At 48.4% G+C, this 24,203-nt stretch overlaps 1 protein-coding gene across 1 annotated transcript in view; it reads right to left on the bottom strand.

Annotated features, from left to right (window-relative positions):
• The window catches only part of PRRC2A (proline rich coiled-coil 2A), a 35,597-nt gene extending 14,199 nt beyond the window's left edge, over positions 1–21,398 (bottom strand). The window contains exons 1-13 of the mRNA XM_040405971.1: positions 21,247–21,398; positions 16,263–16,400; positions 14,877–15,054; positions 14,603–14,702; positions 13,445–13,517; positions 12,199–12,342; positions 11,925–12,109; positions 10,499–10,578; positions 9,287–9,426; positions 2,712–2,796; positions 1,489–1,711; positions 627–909; positions 316–545 (exon numbers count right to left, since the gene is read on the bottom strand). Coding sequence (XP_040261905.1) covers positions 316–545; positions 627–909; positions 1,489–1,711; positions 2,712–2,796; positions 9,287–9,426; positions 10,499–10,578; positions 11,925–12,109; positions 12,199–12,342; positions 13,445–13,517; positions 14,603–14,702; positions 14,877–15,054; positions 16,263–16,374 — 1,833 coding nt within the window. The 5' untranslated portion in view covers positions 16,375–16,400; positions 21,247–21,398. The remainder of the gene's footprint in view (positions 1–315; positions 546–626; positions 910–1,488; positions 1,712–2,711; positions 2,797–9,286; positions 9,427–10,498; positions 10,579–11,924; positions 12,110–12,198; positions 12,343–13,444; positions 13,518–14,602; positions 14,703–14,876; positions 15,055–16,262; positions 16,401–21,246) is intronic.
• Positions 21,399–24,203: the final 2,805 nt, after the last annotated feature.

Below are 24,203 nucleotides of genomic sequence, written 5' to 3'. Positions count from 1 at the left end.
GCACCACGGCCTTGGCTGCTCCACGTACGTAAGCTTCCAGTTTGATGCTGCCACAGTGGTGACCTGTTCCCCTGGCATCACATGACCATTTGTCATGATGCAAAAGGAGCAGGTCACCACTGCGACCAGTGACTGCAGAAAGTTTACATTCAGGGAGCCCAGTGAAGAAGTAGCCAAGGTCATGCAGCCAGAAAGCAGGTAAGCATGCTTCTCTTTGCAGTTCTGCTCAGGAGGGGAAGGGGGCACAACCCCTTTCAGTTCAAAGAGGACAGACACAATGCAGACATACTCAGTTAAACTGCTCACACTTCTTACCTGCTGCTGACGCTGGAAACGGGGTGGCAGACTTTTCTGAAACTTGCTATATCCTCCCTGAGAGGGGCCTGTAGCAGGTGGCCGGCTCACAGCTGGCACCGGCTCTTGTTTGGGCTCTTGTCTGGGAGGTGGGCTTGGTTCCCCTTTAACTTGAGGAACTTCAGGAGGAGCTGGAGGGGGAGCTACAGCAGGCGGTGGGGGAGCTTCAACAGGTGGAGCTGGTTCCACCACTACAGTCGGAGAAACAGAAAATGAGGATATATAACATAATACAGAAATGTGCAATGAGGTCAGTGTACACTGTATCATACCAGGAGAATGGGCTGAAGGATCTGGCCCCTCGTCAGTCCCACTCCTGGCTGCAGGCTGCTCTGCCTCTTCTGGAGCAGGCCGGCGCTTCATATCCAGACGCTTGAGCTTCTCCGCGCATGCGGCTCTTCTCTCCTCTTCCATCCTGCGTTCCTCCTCTTCTCTTCTTCTCCGGGCACGCTCCACAGCTTGGGAGATTTCAGAGGACGACTGTTTTCTGCGCTGACGCCATGCCTCATCCTCATCTTCCATGGGTGCAACTGCTAAAGGGGCCACCGGTTTTTCCTAGACATAAGGATTTAATTGAACTGTAAAGTACTTAGGATATATTCCCACCCGGCCGATCTGTTGCAGAAAGCATCCAAATAGAATCGTTTCAGTGGTAAGCACCTGGATGTCTCCAGATGAGTGGAAAGGTTACAGACATTTCTGCAACAAGTCTGCCATATGTGGATTCACCCTTTGGGGCCTGTTCACACAGCGGTTTGGCGCCGCATGGTGTCCACCTCCCACTGTTTTTAAGGGGAGGCAGCGCTGCATTTTGCATGATTGGCAGCTTAAATCCACAACCGCTCCAAGAAGGGACATGCTCCATGTTCCAGATACTAACTGAAGCCATGGTGGGTGTCCGCTCGCACTTTAGCTCTATTTAGGGTAACTAAGCACCAAACTGGTCCGTGGCATCCAAAGTGCGGCGGTTTCTGCTGCGGTATACGCAGTGGATTTTGAGAGAGTCAAAAAACGTCATGTGAACATACCCTTAAGAGGACAGCTGCCCGGCCTAAACACAGAGCAGTTCTTCTTTATTCAGAAATCTAAAGTGCTACCGGTCCCAGCTTTCAAGACAGGCAAACTTTCCTCTACCTTGTTTTCAGGTGTGGGTCCCCGATGTGCAGTCTGTCCCCTCTGAGAAGTTGCAACACTGGCAGCAGGTGCCTCCTGCGGTTCTGAAGTGCGAGCTCCCTCTTGCCATGCCACCTTGACTTGAGGGGGCTTCTCTTCTGTAGGGGAGACCTTCCTAGAATCAGTGGTCTCAGTAGCATTCTGAGGAAGAGGCGTCTTTTCAGCGCTAGGATTCTCATTCTCCCTGCAAACATAGCAGATGGTAAAGGAATCTATAGATTGGGTGAAGAAACCTACCGCCTCATAAGACGACAGTCATTTATCTAGGACTGGACAATTAACTAAATTAATTAGACTAACTTGCCCTTTTAATGCCTGACGATATTGATTTTTATTTTTTAAAACTGCAATTTAATTTTTTTCTTCTTCTATAGCGCTGTATCAGTGAAGCATGTGCAGGTCTTTTCAGTCCCTGCCTCATTAATCCTGGAGTGGGCAGCAAGGACTGAAAAGACCTGCACATGCTACGCTGATACAGCGCTATAGATCACTGCAGGAGCCCAGCACTGGCTCCCGTTGTGAGTTACTTCTGATGCCGGCCGATAAACTCCCTAGATGCTGCAGTCAATAGGGACTGTGCATCTAGACAGTAACAAAGTGGCTACATGCGTGACCGCTGCCTGACTCACCCCCGTCCAGGCAGACATGCAGTGTACTGTGCATACTTCTAGAGGGGTGAAGACCCCATCCCCACTGCACTGATACCACATCTTCTACACAGACTGGAAGGTAGACATGATGATCTGAAGCTCTGAGCATGTGTTCAGGTACCTGTGCATTGCCCTAGGGCAGGGGTCAGCAACTCCAACTCCCAGCATGATCTATTCACTTCTATGTGAGTTCTGAGAACAGCCAAGCAAGTGTGCATGCTGGGAGTTGTAGTTTCACATAGTAAACACTTATTATAGCTCAGCTCTTCTCTTACTGATAATAATGTGGCTTAAATAAGTGTTTATGACCTCTCAGAAGTTTAGAGATAAGGGTTATTCGATGACCAGCACAAAGTGACAGTGAAAGTACCAGTCACACAGTTAGAAAAATTGTTAACCTTCTGTGACAGAACAGCTCAATATTTTTAATAAAGGCCAATTGAAATTTTTTTTTAGCCAAAAATGAGTAACATGTAACATGCCTCCGAAGGTGTACATAACCTTTAACTCTTCCATTAAACTAGACAAACACACCTTTTATCTTCATTGTCTGTGTCTTTCCCGTCCTCGTCATCACTGAACTTCAGTTTTTCAGTGTAATCCACCTCTTCATGAGCTCCTAGGGGGGAAAACGACTATTTTAGAATGGAGAGGGATGAAACAAAGGAAGACTGACGTGCCGCATGAAAGAAATGATAGGAGCAGCATAAAGTGTTAGAGTGGATGAACATCCTTGCATCCTGTGAGTAAAGACCATGTCATGTTAGGAGGGGGAGACAAAGGATACGTGTAGAAATTGTGAACGGCATAAAGGGGTTGTTTACCCTTGGGGAACGTTTCTGCACAACCCCCTACTGTGGCTAGTCCTGCGGTGAGAATCATACTTAGTGGATCCCTCCCCCTTAGTCGTCACAGGCCTGGGGTCTTCCAGGGTCAACACCTGGTTTGATGCAGGTCGCTTGGCTGCTGCAGCCAATATCTGGCCCCAGTGCTGACATCACCCTGCTTCATGTCACTGGGTCATGTGAAGCATGGGTGACACGTCACCAGTGAGGCCAGTTATTGGCTGCAGCGACCATGTGACCCACGTCAAACCGTGCCCAAGAGTGGGGGGGGGGGATGGAGACAGAAGACAGTGGCGCAGATCGGACCACGCTGGGGGGAAGGAGTCTGCAAAAGAGGCCCCCCGGGGTGAACAACTTTAACCCCTTAAGGACCCATGACGTACATGTACATGATATCTGGACGGGACTTGACCCACGACGTACATTTACTTCATGAGGTCTGCGGGGCTCTGGGGGAAGATCGGGGTGGAATCGCGGCACCATGGCTGCTCTTACCAGCAGGCAGCCATGCAGGGTAAGGGCAGGATGGCGCCGATCCGCCTTCCTGCAGCTCCAAGCATGTGATTGGCCGATCAATGAGACCGGCACATCGCAGTGCAGGAAGTTGTCAGAAGATGCGGGCGGGTCAGGAGGAGGTCAGGGGACGGTGCTGAACAGGCCAGCACTGGCCACATCCGAGGTGAGGCAGGGGACACCAGTGTTTTGGGTCTCCTGCCAGCGCTGCGATTGGCTGGAACAACACTCCAGCCAATGGCAGCGCTATAGCTGCACAGGAAGAGGCTGAACTTCCCTGCATGCAGCCATTCTAGCTCGTTACTGCATGCTGAGAGGTTTTGTGCTTCTCTGTACTGCTGTGGATTGCTGGGACTTGTGGTGTACCACCACTGCAAATTTAACCCCTTTGCTGCTGAAAAGAAAGAATTAGAAGATCTGGAATAGCTGCACAAATATTTTTTTTCCCCATTTGCAGCTGTTCCAGATCCCTCCGTCCCTGTCCCTTCCCACCCTCCTTCCCCATTCTTTTTTTACGGACACCATTTGGTCCGTGCACTTTTTGGGTCTTTTTATATATATTTTTTTACATTTTCCAGCTCTGCATCACTTTTCCTGCGTGTGAGCTGTGACCACCAAGTGCTTTTCAGTGAGTACCTGCCTGATCAGCACCTGTGATTATTTGTGCTGATTTTTCATTAAAAAAAGAGGAACTGGTAGTTAGGGATATATATGTTAAATTTTTAGCCTGTGTTCACTGTAGTAAAGTTTTATACTACAGTTTTTGCAAGCACACACAATTTGTTTTTTTCTCTCACTTTTTTTGTATGTGAAAAAAATAACTGCAGCTAGTGGTAGTTAGACATACAGGTGAAACTCAAAAAATTTGAATATCGTTCAAAAGTCCATTTATTTCAGTAATGCAAATTAAAATTAGAATTTTGTGAAAAGGTTCAATATTCTAGGCTCAAAGTGTCACACTCTAGTCAGCTAATTAATCCATATCCCCTGAGCAAAGGGGACCTCAAAATTGTGACTTTGGGGGTTTCATAAGCTGTAAGCCATAATCATCCAAATCATAACAAATAAAGGCTTGAAATATCTCGCTTTGCATGTAATGATTCTATCTCATATGTTAGTTTCACCTTTTAAGTTGCATTACTGAAATAAATTAACTTTGCATGATATTCTAATTTTTCATGTTTCACCTGTATATATCAATTTCAGTTAGTGTCAGTTTAGATCTTTGCACGAACGCACCATCAGCGTACATGCATTTTGCAACCACTGCGAACCGATCTGTAGTGTCCATTACTGATCGCGTCTGCTCAGTTTGCACCGCAAGTTTTTTTGCCTGCAGAAAATACTTTCTTTTTTTGTGCAGAAAATACTTTTGTGCAGAATTTTTTTTTTGCAGAAAACTTTTTTATTACAACTTTTTTTCTAAATTTAATTTTTCATTTTCTGCAAGCCCCTTCACGTGTGAACACACTACATACACACCGCTCACACTAAATAAAAGGTTTCCACATTTCACACCCCAGTAAAATAAAAATGGCCCTTCCATCCCAACGACTATACTCAGCTGAAGAGGCATACGCCATGCTTGTCTCTGATACTGAGTCTGCCAGTGAGGGAGAAGATGCCAGTTTCCTCTACCCCCTCATTATCATCATCATCCGCTTATGAGGGACCCTCTAGAAGGCGCCCCAGGGTAGCAGCGGAGGCAGCCCCCCAGAGTGAGCCCACATGGACCCCACCCCCTGACGATTATGAGCCCCAAATTCCTGAGTTTGTGGGCAACTCAGGAATTCTGATAGATTGTGCGGACTTCACCGAGCTAGTTTTTTTTCAAAATCATCTTCTCTGAAGATTTTGTAAATTTAATGGTGGCCCAAACCAATTTGTACACCCAACAATTTAATGCTCAGAACCCTAGTTCGCCATACGCTAGACCCCAAGGTTGGACCCCAGTAAGTGCAGCAGAGATTATGAAGTTTTGGGGACTCGTGCTGCATATGGGTGTAGTAAAGAAGCCAAACGTTAGGCAATATTGGAATTCTGACACTTTCTACCAGACTCCAATTTACAGTCAGTCCATGACCTGGAAGCGTTTTGAATTAATCCGAAAATTCCTACACTACAACGACAATTCACAGTGCCCACCCCAAAACGACCCAACATTTGACCGACTGTTCAAGGTTAGGCCTGTCATTGGCCACTTCAACAACAAGTTTGCTGAGGTGTACAACCCAGAGAAAAATGTCAGTGTAGAGAAGTCCCTATTATTGTTCAAAGGGAGGATTAGATTCCGCCAATACCTGCCTAGCAAATGGGCAAGGTATGGCATAAAAATAAGAGTAGCTCCGGGTACACCCACAAGTTCCACATTTACGACGGGAAAGATTCCAGGATAGAACCCGCAGAATGCCCCCCACATCCTAGGAGTTAGTGGGAAGATTGTGTGGGATTTACTGCACCCACTGCTGGATAAGGGTTACCACCTCTATGTGGATAACTATTACACCAGCATACCCCTATTCAGGTCCCTAACTGCCAGGGGTACTGTGTCTTGCATCACAGTACGCACAAATCAGAGTAGCCTCCCTATATCCTTGGTAGTGCAACCACTGAGAATGGGCGAAAGTAGGGCTCTCCTCCATGATAACATGCTGGTGGTTCAATACAAGGGGGACGTCTTTGTACTGACCACCATTCACACTAACGCCAGCTCCCCTGCCACTGTACGAGGTACCACTACCACTGTCCCCAAACCAGACTGCATCCTTGATTACAACAGGCACATGGGAGGGGTGGATCTTGCAGATCAACTTATGAAGCCCTACAGTGCCACACGAAAAACAGAAGTGTGGTACAAAAGGCTGGCCGTACACATTGTACAGATGGCAATGCGTACATCTTATTTCAATCTTCAGGCCACAACCCTAACCCTTTCCTTCAGTTCCAAGAGGGTGGTAATCAAGGCCTTAATTTATCAAACCCAGGCCGGGGAGGGTCCCAGTACTTCAGGAAGTCATGGTGCCCGTGTCGTACCAGGGCAACATTTTCCAGGTCAAGTCCCCCAGACAGCAAGGAAGGAAAGGACCCCAAAAAGATACAGGGTGTGTTCCAAAAGAGGGATGAGGAAAGACACCATTTACCAATGCGAAACCTGCCCTGAAAAACCTGGCCTGTGCATGCAGGACTGCTTCAGAATCTACCATTCTTCCATGGAATATTAAAAGAATTTCATCCTTTATGCTCCCTGTAATATTTCCACTTTATATCTGATTTAGTCCACCTTGCTTGCATATCCACTTTCCAACAACCACTATTCTTTTCTGCGAGACACCCGTTTGCTAAAAAGTACCCTTTCCGCCACTTAAAAATGTTTGTACGGGGGTGCTCTTTCCGAAATGGGGTCACTCCTTGGGGTTTTTAATTTCTGGGGACTTCACGAAATTTTTTAAATGCGACATGGCAGCTAAAATGCCAATTCAGGTCAGCAAAATCCATATTTAGCCGTTTGTATCTAGAGCCCTGCCATGCGCCCATACATCATTTTTTGAGCACATACAGGGTATTGCCGTATTCGGGGGAAAATGGGGAACAAAATGTGGCGTGCATTTTGTCCTGGTTCTGCTTGAGAAAGTGAAAAATGTGGGTGTAAAGTAACTTTTAGTTTTTTCATTTTTTATTTTCACAGCCAAGCGTTTCCTAATTCTGTGAAATGCCTGATGGGTCAAAATGATCACTACACACCTTGAAATATTCCTTGAGGGGTGTAGTTTCCGGAATAGGGTTACTTTTTGGGGGTTTCCACTCTAGGGGTACCTCAGGGTGTGTTCAATTGCAAGATGGTGCCTGTCAATTATTCCGGTGAAATCTGCCTTCCAGAAGCCATTTGGTGCTCCTTTCCTTCTGAACCCTGTGGTACGCCCATATAGCAGTATACAAGCACATATGTAGTATTGCTGTAGTCAGGAGAAAATGGGCAATAAATTAGGGGGTGCATTTTCTCCAGTTCCCCCTTGTGAAAGTGAAAGATTTGGGTCTAAAGTCAATTTTTTTCGAGAAATGTTTTTAATTTTCACAGCCAATTCCATGAATTACCTTTGAGGACAAAGTTATCTCTACACATCTTGAAATGTTCCTTGAGGGGTGTAGTTTCCAGAATGGGGTCACTTTTGGGGGGTTTCCACTCTAGGGGGGGGGGGTCTTCATATGCGACATAGCTCCGAAAAGCCAATCCTGCAAAATCTGTCCTCCAAAAGCCCTATGGTGCTACTTCCCTTTTAAACCCTGCCATGCGCCCATACATCATTTTTTGAGCACATATGGGGTGTTGGCGTATTCAGGGGCAAAATGGGGAACAAAATGTTGGGTGTATTTTGTTCTGTTTTCCCTTGTGAAAGTGTAAAATGTGGGGGTAAAGCAACTTTTTCTGCAAAAAATTTAGACACCTTGAAATATTCCTTGAGGGGTGTAGTTTCCGGAATGGGGTCACTTTTTTGGGGGTTTCCACTGTAGGGCCACCTCAGGGTGTCTTCATATGCGACATAGCTCCCAATTACCATTCCAGCTAAATCCTCTCTCCAAAAGTCATATGGTGCTCCTTCCACTCTGAAGCCTGCTGTGTGCCCATACATCAGTTTCTGAGCACACATGGGGTGTTTCTTTAAACTCCAGATTCAGGTTAATAGATTTTGAGTTTTGTTTGGCTGTTAACCCTTGATGTGTTGCAGAAAAAAAATTGATGAAAATAAAAAATCTGCTAAAAAAAAAAAAGTGAAATTTTGAAATTTCATTCCCATTTTCATTTAATTCTCGTGGGGCACCTAAAGGGTTAACAAAGTTTGTAAAATCAGTTTTGAATAGCTTGAGGGGTGTAGTTTCTAAAATGGGGTGATTTATGGGTGGTTTCTAATATGTAAGCCTCAGAAAGTGACTTCATAACTGAACTGGTCCTGAAAAAAATTGGAGTTTTGGAAAGGTTCCTAAAAATTTGCTTTTAACGTCCCCAAATAAATAAAATGTAATTTTCAAAATGATCCAAACATGAAGTAGACATATTAGGAATGTAAAGTAGTAACTATTTTTGGAGGTATTACTATCTATTATAAAAGTAGAGAAATTGAAATTTGCTAATTTTTCCCATTTTTTTTTTGTAAATTTGGTATTTTTTTTTATAAATAAAAATGAAATTTTTGGACTCCATTTTACCACTGTCTTGAAGTACAATATGTGACGAGAAAACAATCTCAGAATGGCTTGGATATGTAAAAGCGTTTTAAAGTTATTACCACATAAAGTGACACGTGTCAGATTTGCTAACAATGGCTTGGTCCTTAAGGGGTTAATGCATCCAAAAAGAAAAGGAAAACAGTTATTGTGCTGCAATAACTCAAACTCCGTTTCACTATCCCCATCAAATCTGAGAACGAAGAGACAGCAATGGCGATGTTGCCCAGTGCTTCCCTCTAATTTCTCCCCGCACACAGTAGTGCCGCGGTCACTGCTATGTGCACTAAACTGCAGCCGTCACAATCCAACTGCACAGGAAGTGGCCGGGAAGCAATGAAGGAAATGCAGCAGGAAAATGAACACTGCTTCTTCTTCGTTCTCAGGATTGCTCAAACACCGCTGATCATCTCCGAGTGGCATGCCATCACTTCACAAGCTGGCAATACCCCTTTAAGTACTACTCTAGTACAAGGAGGGGGGGTGAACAGCAACAAGGAAGCCCCCTCTGCTATAGAGGAAAGCAATCACCTGCCCATCCATCATCTGCCTCTTGATCTAGTTCATCAAATTCTTTAAGATCATCTTGCTTCAGGATAGATGGGCGACTCACAGGCTCAGGCATCCTAGGAGCACTTTGGGAGGCACGTGGAGGAGCCAGGCGTGGGAACCTGTAATGGGAGACAGTCAATTAGCTTCCTGAAATGCCGGGAGTTCTTCAGAATCAGAGTAAGGCTACATGCACACGTTCAGGATTCATGCACTGAAATCCGCAGGTGTTCGCAGGCAAATCTGTGCGGTCAATCCGCATCGATTGGTGCAGATTTTACTAAGTGAATGACGGAAATACGGTCAGGCAAAATAAAATAAATTGACATGCTGCGGATTTTAAAATCCGCACCGCAGGTCAAAATCTGCGCGGAAAAAATCTGCATCGTGTGCACTGAGAATTTCAAATTCTCATAGAAAACAATGTACATGACCCATGGTGCAGATTTTACGCACGCAAATCCGTGCGGAAAATCCACACGCAATCCTGATCGTGTGCATTTAGCTTTAGGGTACTTTCACACTTGCGGCAGAGGATTCCAGCAGGCAGTTCCGTCGCTGTAACTGCCTGACGGATCCGGCAATCTGGACGCAAACGGATGGCATTTGTCAGCCGGTGTCATCTGGAAAAACGGATCCGATATTACATTTTTTTTTTTTGCGTTTTAAAAAGGTCTGTGCATGCGCAGACCGAAAATCCGGATTCGTTTTCCCAGAACACTGAATGCCGGATCCGGCACTAATACACTTCAATGTAAATCAGGGATGCTCAACCTGCGGCCCTCCAGATGTTGCAAAACTACAACTCCCAGCATACCTGGACAGCCTACAGCTATCAGTCTACAGCAGGGCATTGTGGGAGTTGTAGTTTTACAACAGCTGGAGGGCCACAGGTTGGGCATCCCTGATGTAAATTAATGCCGGATCCGGCATTCCAGCAAATGTTCAGTATTTTTCGCCGGAGAGAAAACTGCAGCATGCTGCGGTATTTTCTCCGTCCAAAAAACGTAAGAGGGACTGAACTGATGCATCCTGAACGGGTTGCTCTCCATTCAGACTGCATTAGGAAAGAACTGATCAGTTTTTGTCCGGTATTGATCTCCTGTGACGGAACTCAATACCGGAAAACAAAAAAACGCAAGTGTGAAAGTGCCCTGAGACCTCCATCACAAGCTAATACACATGGTTCATTACCTGGGAGCTTCTGTGCCATGAAAACGAAAGGCTCCTTGTGGCCCATATGGAGGGGGGAACGGCAAGTACGGGGGATACATCTAGGTAAGGAGGACAAAAAGGCGTCATAATAGCATCTTCAAAAGACTTTCCACGAGTGTGAAAAACGTAGCAGACATTTCATTCTCATACAATCCACAAGGTACGGGACACTTAGGGGGCAAGAAACTCTATAACTGGATAGAAAAGTTTGCCTGCAGTTTCGTTAAAATCTAGGTCCACCTTTGAAGCCCATTTTACAGAGTAATGTACATACATAAACTACATTACTATGGCCCCTTCATATACATCAGGCCATCCGGTTCAGTTCCCCTCTGGCATGAAGCAGAAAACCAGGACTGACCCCACAGTGTTTCCATGTGACTGTTCTCATACATCCGGCGCCTCACTGATAATGCTGGATGTCAGAGAGCCGGACAGAAAAAACACTGCACGCTGTGCTTTCCTGTCAGTCCATAGACACTGAACCTGCACACTATAGTGCATGACATATATCCACTGGCCGTACACAAGTTATATACGGTATGCAAAGCGGGCTCCGGCAATCAGCACCAAGTGTAAGATTCAAGCCAGACTCTGTACAATTATCTATATTATGGGGAAAATTAAAGGGGTTGTCCAGTTTCCTAAATTGATAGGTCATCAATATCAGATCGGCAGGGGTCTGACTCTTGGCACCCCTGTTTGAAGAGAATGTGGCGCTTCATGCGAGCTCCGCTTTTTCTTCACCGTTTACCTGCTCACTGTCGACATCGCAGTGTTCTATTCACTGCAATAGGACGGAGTGTAACTACCTCTGCTCATTCAAGTGAATGGGATGGCGGAGTCGTAATTACACTGCTCGCTTCTGCAATTTCGACAGCGAACTGGTAAACCGTCAGTAAAGGAAACTAGACAACCCCTTTCACTTTCTCTTGCATAATAGGTTAGAGATCTGCCTGAAGACAAGGTTATACCATTCTCCTATAAGCAGCAGAACTGTGAGTGCAGCTCGCGAGTATAATACAGGATGTAACGGAGGATCGGTAATGTGACATACTGATAAATAAATGCAATCACATTTTTACATAAAAATGTTAATATGTCAACTGTAAACTGGTGTTCATAAAGTGGACATACCCTTAAAAATACATACTGACATAAGGTACCAGTACAACATGCACCGAAGAAACTTTCAGCTAACAATCAGATGCCCGATCCTGAGCGAGACTTCACTCCCGGCCCACAAACGGGAGGAAACTGCTTACAGGGGGCTGCAGGTCAGGCAGAAAATGTCAGTACACAACATAATGAAGATCTGCAGGTTAAAGCTCTGCAAGAAGGAAAAGCTTCAGGATGGAGGAAATCTGTAGTGACAGAGAGAAGCACAAGATCCCACGATACTCACAAATGGTGCAAGCATCCCCCGATATGGAGGGAACTGTTGGGGCGCAGGGGGAGGCAGCCCTGGCCGGAGGGCTGGCTCACTGCTGGGGGTGTGTGCCGCATCAGAGGGAGGCTCACGGCTCTCACCATCCAGGGAGCCTGGACCAAGCCCCCCCCTCCCACCCCCGTCCCTCCAGCTGGTTACATCTGAAGGATGGAAAGTTTGGACAGTAAGTAACAATGATACAAGCCGCAAATAGAATTAATCAGCCGTATACATAAGCAAAAGCCTTTACTCTGGGGGCGGAGGCTTGGTCCGGGCCCATACGACACAGCGGAGGTGCTCTGGTCGTGCCCACTTTTGTCCTGGTCCCCAGCCGCCTGCAGGGTTGGAAATTCCTCTCGAGAGAATGGCGACGGTCGGCTTGATACCTTTCCACCTATCAATGAATGAAGTGAAATAAGCATCCAGCAAAGAGGGAACACAAAAGAGGAGACTAAGGCCTCTTTCACACTTGCGTTGTCCGGATCCGTCGTGTACTCCATTTGCCGGAGGTGCCCGCCGGATCCGGAAAAACGCAAGTGTACTGAAAGCATTTGAAGATGGATCCGTCTTCAAAATGCGTTCAGTGTTACTATGGCAGCCAGGACGCTATTAAAGTCCTGGCTGCCATAGTAGTAGTGGGGAGCGGGGGAGCAGTATACTTACAGTCCGTGCGGCTCCCGGGGCGCTCCAGAATGATGTCAGAGCGCCCCATGCGCATGGATCATGTGTCCATGCGATCACGTCATCTATGCGCGTGGGGCACCCTGACGTCACTCTGGAGCGCCCGGGGAGCCACACGGACGGTAAGTACACTGCTCCCCCGCTCCCCACTACACTTTACCATGGCAAACAGGACTTTATCGTCCTGGCAGCCATGGTAACCACTCTGAAAAAGCTAAACGTCGGATCCGGCAATGCGCCGAAACGACGTTTAGCTTAAGGCCGGATCCGGATCAATGCCTTTCAATGGGCATTAATTCCGGATCCGGCCTTGCGGCAAGTCTTCAGGATTTTTGACCGGAGCAAAAAGCGCAGCATGCTGCGGTATTTTCTCCGCCCAAAAAACGTTCCGTTCCGGAACTGAAGACATCCTGATGCATCCTGAACAGATTTCTCTCCATTCAGAATGCATTGGGATAATCCTGATCAGGATTCTTCCGGCATAGAGCCCCGACGACGGAACTCTATGCCGGATGAAAAGAACGCAAGTGTGAAAGAGCCCTAAGTCCCAGTGCACACAGCCATATTTGTCATCCGCGTACAATGTGCATTTTTTGCGGACCCATAAAATCCGGACACCACACAGCAAAAAAAAATAGAACACAGCCTTTTCTTTACATTTCATTTTTACAATGAAGCACGCACGGCTGCTATGCTGCAAATCCATGATCTGCGGATCGCAAAATACATGCGGTAGTGTGCATGAGGTCTAAGAACTGACGGATAAAACACAGGCCTCCCGAGGAGAACACCAAATCAAATATTACTTCTCTTACCATCTCCTTGTGCTCCATGTGTGGTACTGGCCTGTGCCCAGGTCTTTACCACGACGACGGCTGGTTGGGGGGGCTGAAAAGAAATAAAGGAGTAGTCATTAGGACGGGAGCAAAATGTTGCGTACAGTGGAAGCAGATTGCACCTGTCAGACTATACACCAGCAGACCTGATCATAGGGTTGCTCTTCCATACAACAACAAAAAATCAAAACCAAAAGTTTGTCTTAAAGGGGTCGTCTCACGTCAGCAAATAGAATGTATTATGTAGAAGAAGTTAATACAAGGCACTTACTAATGTATTGTTATTATCCATATTGCCTCCTTTGCTGGCTGGATTCATTTTTCCATCACATTATACACTGCTTGTTTCCATGGTTACGGCCACCCTGCAACCCAGCAGTGGTGGCCGTGCTTGCACACTATAGGAAAAAGTGGTGGCCGGGACCAAGGGAACGCACATAGGACAGTGATTTTTCCTTTAGTGTGCAAGCATGACCACCGCTGCTGGACTGCAGGGTGGTCATAACCATGGAAACAAGCAGTGTATAATGTGATGGAAAAATGAATCCAGCCAGCAGAGGAGGCAATATGGACAATCACAATACATGAGTAAGTGGCTTGTGTTAACTTCCTCTACATGATAAAAGCCATTTGCTGAAGTGAGACGACCCCTTTAAGGAGCCCCGACCATAAGGTGAGCTCAGGCAATCAGCTGATCCTGCTGTAAGGAAGCCCCCCAGTGAGCCCTTGTTTGCCCTGTATAGAGAGCAAGGTGAACTAAAGCAATTTTGCCGTGCCCATAGAAATAAACTGGCCCGCTTACTAGATGGGAAGTCTATGCAGCCCGCCAGTCTATGCAACATAGTCTGAAAAGAAGCTGTGCTCTGCATAGCCAGGAATACCCCCCTCTCCCACTTCATTGATGGGCTCCCTCCAGTGATGTCTCCCATTGCTATACTACAAACCTCATCCTCTTATCATTGTTCTATGCTCATTTGGCTTCCACATATTCTCCCTAACACCGGGCAGTCCCACAACACGACGCTAGGAAGGTGGCATACATCACGTGGTAGGTACCCCCGGCGGTTTGATAACCTAAACGGAAAAAGGGGGTAAGAAAAACAATCAATCATTCTTATACGTCATCGGCCGCTTTACCTCTTGTGGAACTGGGGGGCGCTTCGGCTGGTTTGATGCAGGCGTCTGTGAAGCCAGCGGTGGCTGCGACTCCGGCTGCGCTGCTGGAGAGACATCGGTACTGAGGTTGGACAGGAAGAGAGCAAACAATGGGGTGGGAAGAAAGGAGAGAGAAGCAGAAAATTAAAATGGCTCCTGCTGCACGATGTGCTTGTGTGAGCTCCCGTCTACCATTACATCCAGGCGTCTGCCACGCATAGCCCTCATTACACTGGTGCCACGGCTGCTTCCTCACCTCTTTGGCTCTGGTGTTTCCTGCTTGCTTGCCCATCCTGATCCGTCTTTGGGAACTAGTGAGACGTTTGGATCATTCCCTTTGTTTTCCGCTTTCAGGCTTGGTAGGTTGGCTGGGGGGGGCATGCGCCTGGCAATAGCAACTTTACCGAGACTTTGCAGGCCATGGCGGGTTGTGACTAGAGAAGGAAGCAGGGTGGATAAAAATCTATGATTTTTTTGATTTAAATCAGATTTTTTTTATATAAAATGCTTTTTGAGGTAAATAAAAATATATTACCATCCAAAGGTTATTCCATCATGAAATAAAGATTACGGTAATTTTTTAATTATGTAGAATAAGGCTGCATATGTTTAATTCTTTTGGTAAATAAATTCCATTAATCCATTCACAATGTCATGCGCTTCCAGAGGTTTTTGTAAGGGCACTTTCACACAAGCGTTTTTCTTTTCCGGCATAGAGTTCCGTCCTAGGGGCTCTATACAGGAAAAGAACTGATCAGTTTTATCCCCATGCATTCTGAATGGAGAGTAATCTGTTCAGGATGTCTTCAGTTCAGTCGTTTTGACTGATCAGACAAAAGAGAAAACCGCAGCATGTTACGGTTTTCTCTCCGGCGAAAAAAAACTTAAGACTTGCCTGAATGCCGGATCCGGCATTTTTCCCCATAGGAATGTATTAGTGCCGGATCCAACATTCAAAATACCGGAATGCCGGATCCGTCCTGCGCATGCGCAGACCGGTAAAAATGTGAAGAAAGATACAAGACGGATCCGTCTGTCCTCATGACAAGCGGAGACTGATCCGTTCTTGCAATGCATTTGTGAGACGGATCCGCATCCGGATGCGTCTCACGAATGCTTTCAGTCACATGCAGATTGGCGGACAGTTCCGACGACGGAACTGCCTGCCGGATAACACTGCCGCAAGTGTGAAAGTAGCCTAAGATTATTGGGCAGTTTCTCTGCCTACAAGATATTATCACAGATGCTTGGTTTACTTTTGCAGTTCTCAAAACTGAATTTGACTCAGCAGAGATCACAGGCCTCTTCTTCACAGCTAAAATGTTATAACATGAACAGAGTTGAGAAAAAGACCTTAATCCTAACTTCTACAAACCTATGAATGCAGAATCAAACTAATATGAAAAGTTGTTATTCTAAAAATCTTCATCTACTTGCATATTATAAGTTATACCAGCAAGAATTTGTCGTTATGTAGAAAACTATGATTTAAATCAAGCCTTACTGACTAGTGATTTAAATCATGATTTAAATCAAATCCCCCCATAAGGAAGATCAGCAAGTTACACTGCAGGAGGAGGGAGGACAGAAATACTGCATGCACATCTGCTGGCATCACTGAAAGCGGCACGAGCGCCGTTACCTGCTGGTTTCTGCACCTCTAAGGACTTGCCCTTGTATGTATCAAACAGGTTGAGAGACGAGTACTTCTTGCCATCCTTCCCTTTTGCAGTCTGCCCCGGCCGCTCTGACATTGCGGGGGAAGCTCATTGAGTACGATCTAAAGAACAAAAAAGGGAATAAAATCACATCGTATTCAAGTGCAAAAAGCATCTATGAACATGGCAGCACAATGAGATAAAGCCTACCCCTGGGAACATCATATCTCCCCCCCATCACCCCATAAGACCGCTACGGAGTACACGCTGCGGCAAACCTGGAATATAGTCACTGTGCAAAAAGCCTGGGACCAGATATGATGCCAGCTGCCACATGCCAACGCTCTGCCTTCTGGACCCATCAGAACACTACAAACAGTAACATGGAGGAGGCGTCATATCAAAGTCTAGACAGACAACTGTAGTGTGATCCACAGTCATGCCGCCTCCTGCCTGCCCCCCGCGTCCGTCATGCCGCCGCCTGCCTGCCCCCCGCGTCCGTCATGCCGCCGCCTGCCTCCCCCCCGCGTCCGTCATGCCGCCGCCTGCCTGCCCCCCGCGTCCGTCATGCCGCCACCTGCCTGCCCCCCGCGTCCGTCATGCCGCCACCTGCCTGCACACCAAATGTAAGTCAGCACAAAGTAGGGGTCAAATGGAAGAAAACATGAGACTATGAGGCTGTTACCATGGAGACATCTAGACCACAGAGGAGCTGCAGACAGAAAACGGTTGATTCTTAATAAGGGGCGATTAAAGTTGCTTCATCTTAGTTCTTGTACTCCGCCATCTCCCATAAAGAATGAATGGAGCGGTGGTGCGTGTGCCTGACCTTTTCTCACCATCAGCGGGGGTCCCGGGGTCCCAGCAGTCAGGCTGCACCCCCCCCCCCATCTAACAGTTTTAATATGAAGAATTTGTGATCCAGAATTGTCATTTCACGTGGACGACAATAATTCACTAGAACAGACATGTCGGGAGAGGTGATGGGTCGTTTTTAATGTGACCCCAAAATGTCGTGGTCTGCTGAACTGTCGACTTTCCATCCCTGGGATAAGGGGGTCAAAGCCGACCCCTGAATCTGAACCCCGTAGCATTCCCCTCCTCCACTATCCTTACAGCAGGTGTAATACCAGGGGAGATCTGGACTCTGCCGAAGAACGCACTTGGTGTCCTCGCTCTGTAACTTTACATGGTTGCTGCGGTTTCTTCCACTTTACAATAATACCGCTCACTGGTGACGAGGAGGGAGACATTTCAGGTCCTGACTTGCTGTAGCGGTGGCTTCTCTTACAGAACCGCTCGGGGATTCACTGATCTCCTTCACACAAAAACCCAGCAATTCCGGCTTTTTTGTCAAATGACTCTTGTTAGGAGTGAGGGGTCTATGGGTGGGGGTGGGGACACCGCTCCTCCTTGTGGGAAGCTCCAGAATACCGTCTTATAGACCAGGCAACGCTACCGGCAAAATGTTCTTGAAGGGGTAATCCAGGATTTTGTTATTGAGGGTCTATCCTGGAGTAGGTCATCAATACTTAATTGGTGGAGATCCCCCCCCCCATCTTCGGAAGTCTGCACTGGATCTTCACCGCTCCCTAGTGGATGGACCAGGTTCCTGCAGCGCTGCTCCCATCTTCTTTCTTGCAGCCACTCCCGTTCATCCGCTAGGGTACGTCCCCTCATCCACTGACGGCTGGGGACCCCTCACCTGACAACTGCTACTGGGCCCCAAACGAGCACAGGAGACAAAGATGGTGCGGCAGCAGAGGTATAGAGCACTGAGGATGGGACGGGTCCTCCAACGTACGCAGTGCCACACAGCTGCAAACATCCTGCACAGGCGCCCCCTGAAACAACACAGACTTTTTTTTCTTTTTGCATTGAAAACAGGTAGGATAATGGTGGGGGGAGGGGGACACAATCATGTGACTCCCTAAAAACTGCCAGCGGGCAGTAAACGAGCACCACTGACTGGAGATCTCATCCACAGGCCCTCGGCACGGGCCCTTACATAAACCGGTTTCTATGGTGTGGACTGGAGCTTCGCACTTTTTTTTGGGCTCGTGTTTCATGGTGGATTTAGCGCTGAAATCGACTCACATCGTTTTCAAAAGGGAGCCGCGCCGGAAAGGATTTTCCTAGTGCCGTTTTTCCAGACCAAGCTTGGCGTGGTTACCGCGCGGACACCCAAATCGGCAGCCTGCTCACGGGTTAGCACCAATAGGTTTCTGCCATGGGATGTGCTGAGGATGTGACGCTCATCTGCCAGCGGCAGATCCCGCCGTAGTGGAGCCGCTCTGCAGTACTGCACTGTACCACACAGAGGCGCTACCAGTCACCGCATGCAGCTCAGTCATATAGATCAGGGGCAGGTGATGAAAGTGCAGGGTGTGGGGCCCCGCTGATCTGATCCTGATGAACTACCCCGATAAGCCATTAAAGGGGTTATCCAGGAATGGACAGGATAAGGTCATCATCATCACATTGGCGGGGGTCCATGTCCCGGCACCCGTTTTAGGGAGCCGCGGCGCTCACCAGAGTCCCACTGACTTGAAGGCCATGTGACCGATGTACAGTGACGTCACATGGAGTAGGAAGAGGCCGCGGGGGGGTCCCAGGTGTCGGACCTCCACCAATCTGAGGATGTGTCATCGATATAAATTCCTAGATAACCCCTTTAATGGGGGGAGGTCCTCTGTTCAGGATCCTCATCTCTCTGGAGGACCCGTCCTCTGCTGATGTGAATGGAGGCGGTGCAGGGAGCCTGAACACTAACGGCCAGGTTTCAGCAGATTAGCGCTGACCTCTGGGGGTCCCGGCAGGAGGACACGCCCCCTAGCTGATGCCCCCGCGCTGCACTGTGCCGGCCCCAGGTCACACAATGGGGAAGGAGTTATCAAAACTGGTGGAGCAGTCACCATAGCAACCAGTCACATCCCAGCTCTAATTTTTCTCCAAGGATTTTTTTTTTGTAACTGAAAGCTGCAATCTGGTTGGTGGTTGCTATGGGCAACAGCACTGCTCTCCGCGCCAAATTGAATCCCCCCCCCACCCTTTTATCGATGCCCGGGCTGCACCATCTCACAAGGTCTCTTCTAGTAAACGCCCGGGCTGCACCATCTCACAATTCGACAGCATCTTTCCTCAGAACGCCGCGCTGTGCGGCTACTCTCGTTATTCCCCCTGGAAATGTAGGCATAAGCTCTCAGCTGGGTGTTGCCATCCCCTCCACACCCCATTGCCCAAACAGTGCCAGATGAGCGGAGGGACGCGACCATTGGAGTAATGCGCCCACACCGTTTTCATCCTACACTTTCAGGTGGAATAACAGAGGGACGGCAGAACGCAAAGCTCTACGGAATTATTACTTCCCATAGATACTTATGGGCGTGACCCTGTATGGCCCCTCATCCCGTTTCTGGGGTGCTTTCTGAGGACCCCTGTCAGTACGGGGCCCTCCTCCAGCACAGATGTCGATTGGACGAGAGCTGGTGACAGACAGGCGGCTCCTTGGGAAGCGCCGTCCAATCCGGAAGCAGGAGAGCGGACAACCGTAACAGCTACGGCATCCTGTCCTACAGCAGCTGACGTGACCGAGGGTCCGACAGCCGAAGACAGGCCATCAAACTAGTCCCATGACAGCACAAGCGCCACGACAGCCGCCAAACGGCGTGCAAGCGCCACGACAGCCAGCAACAGGTCTTAGCAAGCGCCACGACAACCGGCCCTCACAAGCGCCACGACAGCCAACTTAGCAAGTCTTAGCAAGTGCCACGACAGCCGCCAACCGGTGTGCAAGCGCCACGACAGCCGCCAACCGGTGTGCAAGCGCCACGACAGCCGCCAACCGGTGTGCAAGCGCCACGACAGCCGCCAACCGGTGTGCAAGCGCCACGACAGCCGCCAACCGGTCTTTGCAAGCGCCACGACAGCCGCCAACCGGTCTTAGCAAGCGCCACGACATCCGTCAACCGGTGTGCAAGCGCCACGACAGCCGCCAACCGGTGTGCAAGCGCCACGACAGCCGCCAACCGGTCTTAGCAAGCGCCACGACATCCGTCAACCGGTGTGCAAGCGCCACGACAGCCGCCAACCGGTGTGCAAGCGCCACGACAGCCGCCAACCAGTGTGCAAGCGCCACGACAGCCGCCAACCAGTGTGCAAGCGCCACGACAGCCGCCAACCGGTGTGCAAGCGTCACGACAGCCGCCAACCGGTGTGCAAGCGCCACGACAGCCGCCAACCGGTGTGCAAGCGCCACGACAGCCGCCAACCGGTGTGCAAGCGCCACGACAGCCGCCAACCCATCCTCACCAGCGCTGCTATCCGCCATTACTACCTCACTAGCTGCAACCACAATAGAGAAGCAAAAATATTAACCAGCGGCGCCGACCATCGAAAACTACTAAAAAAACATAAAAAACGTAGACCGGAGACAATCGTTTCCAATTAGAGCTAAGCGGCGGTTAATGAAGATGGGCACCAGACAGAAAGGGTTAACTCTGCAAACTACGATCCGACCGTACAATAATGCGTCAGAATCGCGACTCGCCAAAGCCGTATACGCTGACGTGAAACCGCAACGTACAGAAGGCGATGGAAATGGGACGAAAAAAAAAAAAAAAAAGTATAATTATTGTTATTATTTTTATGTGGCCGCCATCAGGGTGTTTGTGCTGAGGGCCCGGGGAGGCGTCACTACACCACGGCGGGTACCAGTGATGGAGAGGATGGGGGAGGAGGGAGCAGCAGCTGGAAGAGAACAGGAAGCCGCACGAAAGACGCAGCGGCGGAGTGCGGTAATGGGGGGGGGGGTGCACGGCCGGGTGTGAGGATGGAGTCAGGAAGGGGGGGGGATGTTGGTGACTGAACGGAAAACAAAATGGCGACACTACGTCTCCTACAACTACAAACAGCGGCACTGGCTCGGATGGATGGCACCGCGCCTACTACCCCGCACCCCATACCCACCTGGGCTCGACGCGCCGGGTGAGGGGGTTCCGATGAGCGGGTTTTCGGGATGGGGAAAGCCTGCCGGGAAGAGGATGGCAGCGGATTGTCCTTTTTTCCCCCCCTGTTTGCCTTGTAGCTCGATGGGGGAGGGGGACTAATGACAAGATGGAGGCCCGCACACCGTACAGTCCGCACGTCACAGCATTCCAGGCCTTCTGATTGGGTGGGCGGGATTCAGGGGACAGTTTAGCCGGGATTGGGCAATGTCAAAAGAAAGGCGGGTCATTACTGAGCTGTAAGCCAATGGCAGAGCGGCGGGGCTCGTGTCAGCCAATCAACGCTATTGTTGTCATTAAACGTGTAGTCCCCACAACGAGGTTTGAAACGCAAATGGGATGTTTGGCTCTTGAGGCTGTAGCAGCCATGTTTGTGTTTCCCACTCTTCACTGCAGAGAAGTTGGAGGCTGGGCTGTGGTGCTGGCAGCTGGCTTGTCCTGAGCATCAAGTAGTGGGCTGTTATGACCTCAGCTGCTGCACAACCTCTTTTTAAAGAGGAAGTGAAATGTGTGCGACAATTCAAGAGATTTATCAAAACTGGTGTAAAGGAAAACTGGCTTAGTTGCCCATAGCAACCAATCAGATTTTACCTTTCATTTTTTAGAGCTCTTTTGGAAAATGAAAGGTGGAATCTGATTTGTTGCTATGGGCAACTAAGCCAGTTTTCCTTTACACAGGCTCCCTGTGCTTCTGCTGGGAGATAAGCGGTGCCAATATATACATTTAGGAATGGCAGACAACCCACACATGAACCTGCTTGATCAGGCTAGCGGAATGGCCCTATTGTTTCCTATGGTGGGAGCAGGAGAGTCTTTCACCTAAAATCACCATTATAGAACACTAACATCAGGATCTCCATTACGGTACATTCCCCATATTAGAATGCTACCTTCCATATTGCTGTCCATCGCCGATTTTCTCAGAAAAACACTTTTATTCAATATGTTAATTCGCTTCTGAAGGTGCCTAGGGGCGGCGTTCATGTGGCCGGTGCCCAGGCCCCTCGTCGCTTTTCATACGAAGCTCCTCCCCTGTCACCCTCTGGCCCTAGGTTCTTCTGATTACGTCCCCCTCTTAGTGAGAAATCCAGCACCAGCGCCGTTCAACAGATTCGCCACGCCTGCGCACTTCATTCCCCATTATGGGCAGAGGCACAAGGTCGGGATGTACGCTCCGGTACATGGGCATTAAACGCTCTTGTGCCTCTGCCCATAATGGGGAATGAAGTGCGCAGGCGCGGCGAATCTGTTGAACGGCGCTAAATTTCCAGCTGGCCTGGCGACTACTGTTTATATTCATAGGTGTAAATGCTCCTTAGCCAATCACTGGCTGCAGCTATGACCCGCCTCCGCCAGTGATTGGCTGAGCAGTATTTCCTGCCAGGTCAAGACAGGAACAGGAAGTGTAGCAGAGGCCCCGACACCGCAGGAATGGCAGCGGATCGGTGAGTATCAGCTGTGTTTTTTTTTTGTTTTTTTTTTCATTATAACATTTGCTGCACCCATCATAAAGGTTTTTTTATTCCTCTGGAATACCCCTTTAAATTAAAGGAGAGCAGAACAGCAAGATACACTCCAACCCAGCAAGCAGAAGATCCAAAACGTAAAGAAGTCCAAGGCAGCGCCGCCGCCATGACGATCCTTCTTCAGGCTTCGTGCCAGAACCTCACTGGAACACGTGGTATCAGCAGCGCCGTGGATTGTATCAGTGTCAGTAGACACCGCTGCTCGGCGAGATGTGACTCATGGTGACTATAGGGGGAATTCTCAGAAATATGTTGGGGACAAACCACTTCCCCCGTCGCCCCTCAGACCAGCGTGGTTTCATGACTGTGTGAGTCACAGGACATGTCGCTGTGTATCTACACCAATGTATGTCATGGTTGCCGGGTTTTGGATTTCAGATCAGCGTCATGAAAAGTGTGTCATAAACTTGTTTTACATTATCGACACCCATTTACATCGCAGCCCCCCTCCCCTCCTCGCCCTAATTATATAGTCACCTATAGCCCCCTGCACCCTGTATTATGTATCACATGATCTGCCGGTGCCCCCCTTTATTCTGCCTTCCATATGTATTACATTACATGCCTTGTAACATGCCTGGGACCCTCCTCCCTGTATAATACATTATGGGGGGGGGGGGAACGCTAGAAATTGCAGGCTGGGCTTCACGACCGCTTCCCGAAACTGCAGATCCCCGCACACTGACGTGGGAGATAAACCGTCAGGAAAGGACATTTTACATTCGAGTTGTGAGGGACTGTGTTTAGGAGAAATACTGTTTATGAGATATAAAATAAATAAAAATCAATAAATATGCAAATCAGGGCTTCAGTGCACTGAGGGCGGGCCCTAGGTCCTTGGTGCACCTTAGTTACTGCTCTCTGATTCCCTAAACACCCTACTATTCACTTAATTGACAGGACCAGGCATCCAGGTCGTAGGGGAGTGTCCAGGGAAGCCGAGCGAAGGATATAAGGTGCACCAAGTGCCTAGGGCCCGCCCTTAGTGCACTGAAGCCCTAATTTGGATATTAAAAAAAGAAACACTTATTTCTCATAAATGCAGCAACTCATCCGGGGAAGAAAGGTATATTTTCAATTAACAGGGTTGGCCCTACCAGGCATTATGGCTGGTGTAATAGGGATGATCCTGCTGACAGATGCCTTTTAACCCTTTCCAGGCACAACCGTTTTCTGTCTTTGCATTTTCATATCTTTACTCCCCGCCTTCCAAGAGCCATCACTTTTTTATTGAGGGTTTTTTTTTAATGTGGGATAAGTTGCACCTTCTAATGACAACATTTAAAATTGCATACGTTGTGGGAATCTGGGAGAAAAAAACATTAAAGGGGGTTGAATTGGTCAGTACGACTACAGCAATTCCACATTTGTATAGTTTTTTGTGTTTTAACAC

This window comes from Bufo bufo, chromosome 8 (assembly GCF_905171765.1).
Source record: "Bufo bufo chromosome 8, aBufBuf1.1, whole genome shotgun sequence".
Taxonomy (NCBI): Eukaryota; Metazoa; Chordata; class Amphibia; order Anura; family Bufonidae; genus Bufo; species Bufo bufo.
This window is presented reverse-complemented; position numbering and strand designations above follow the sequence as displayed.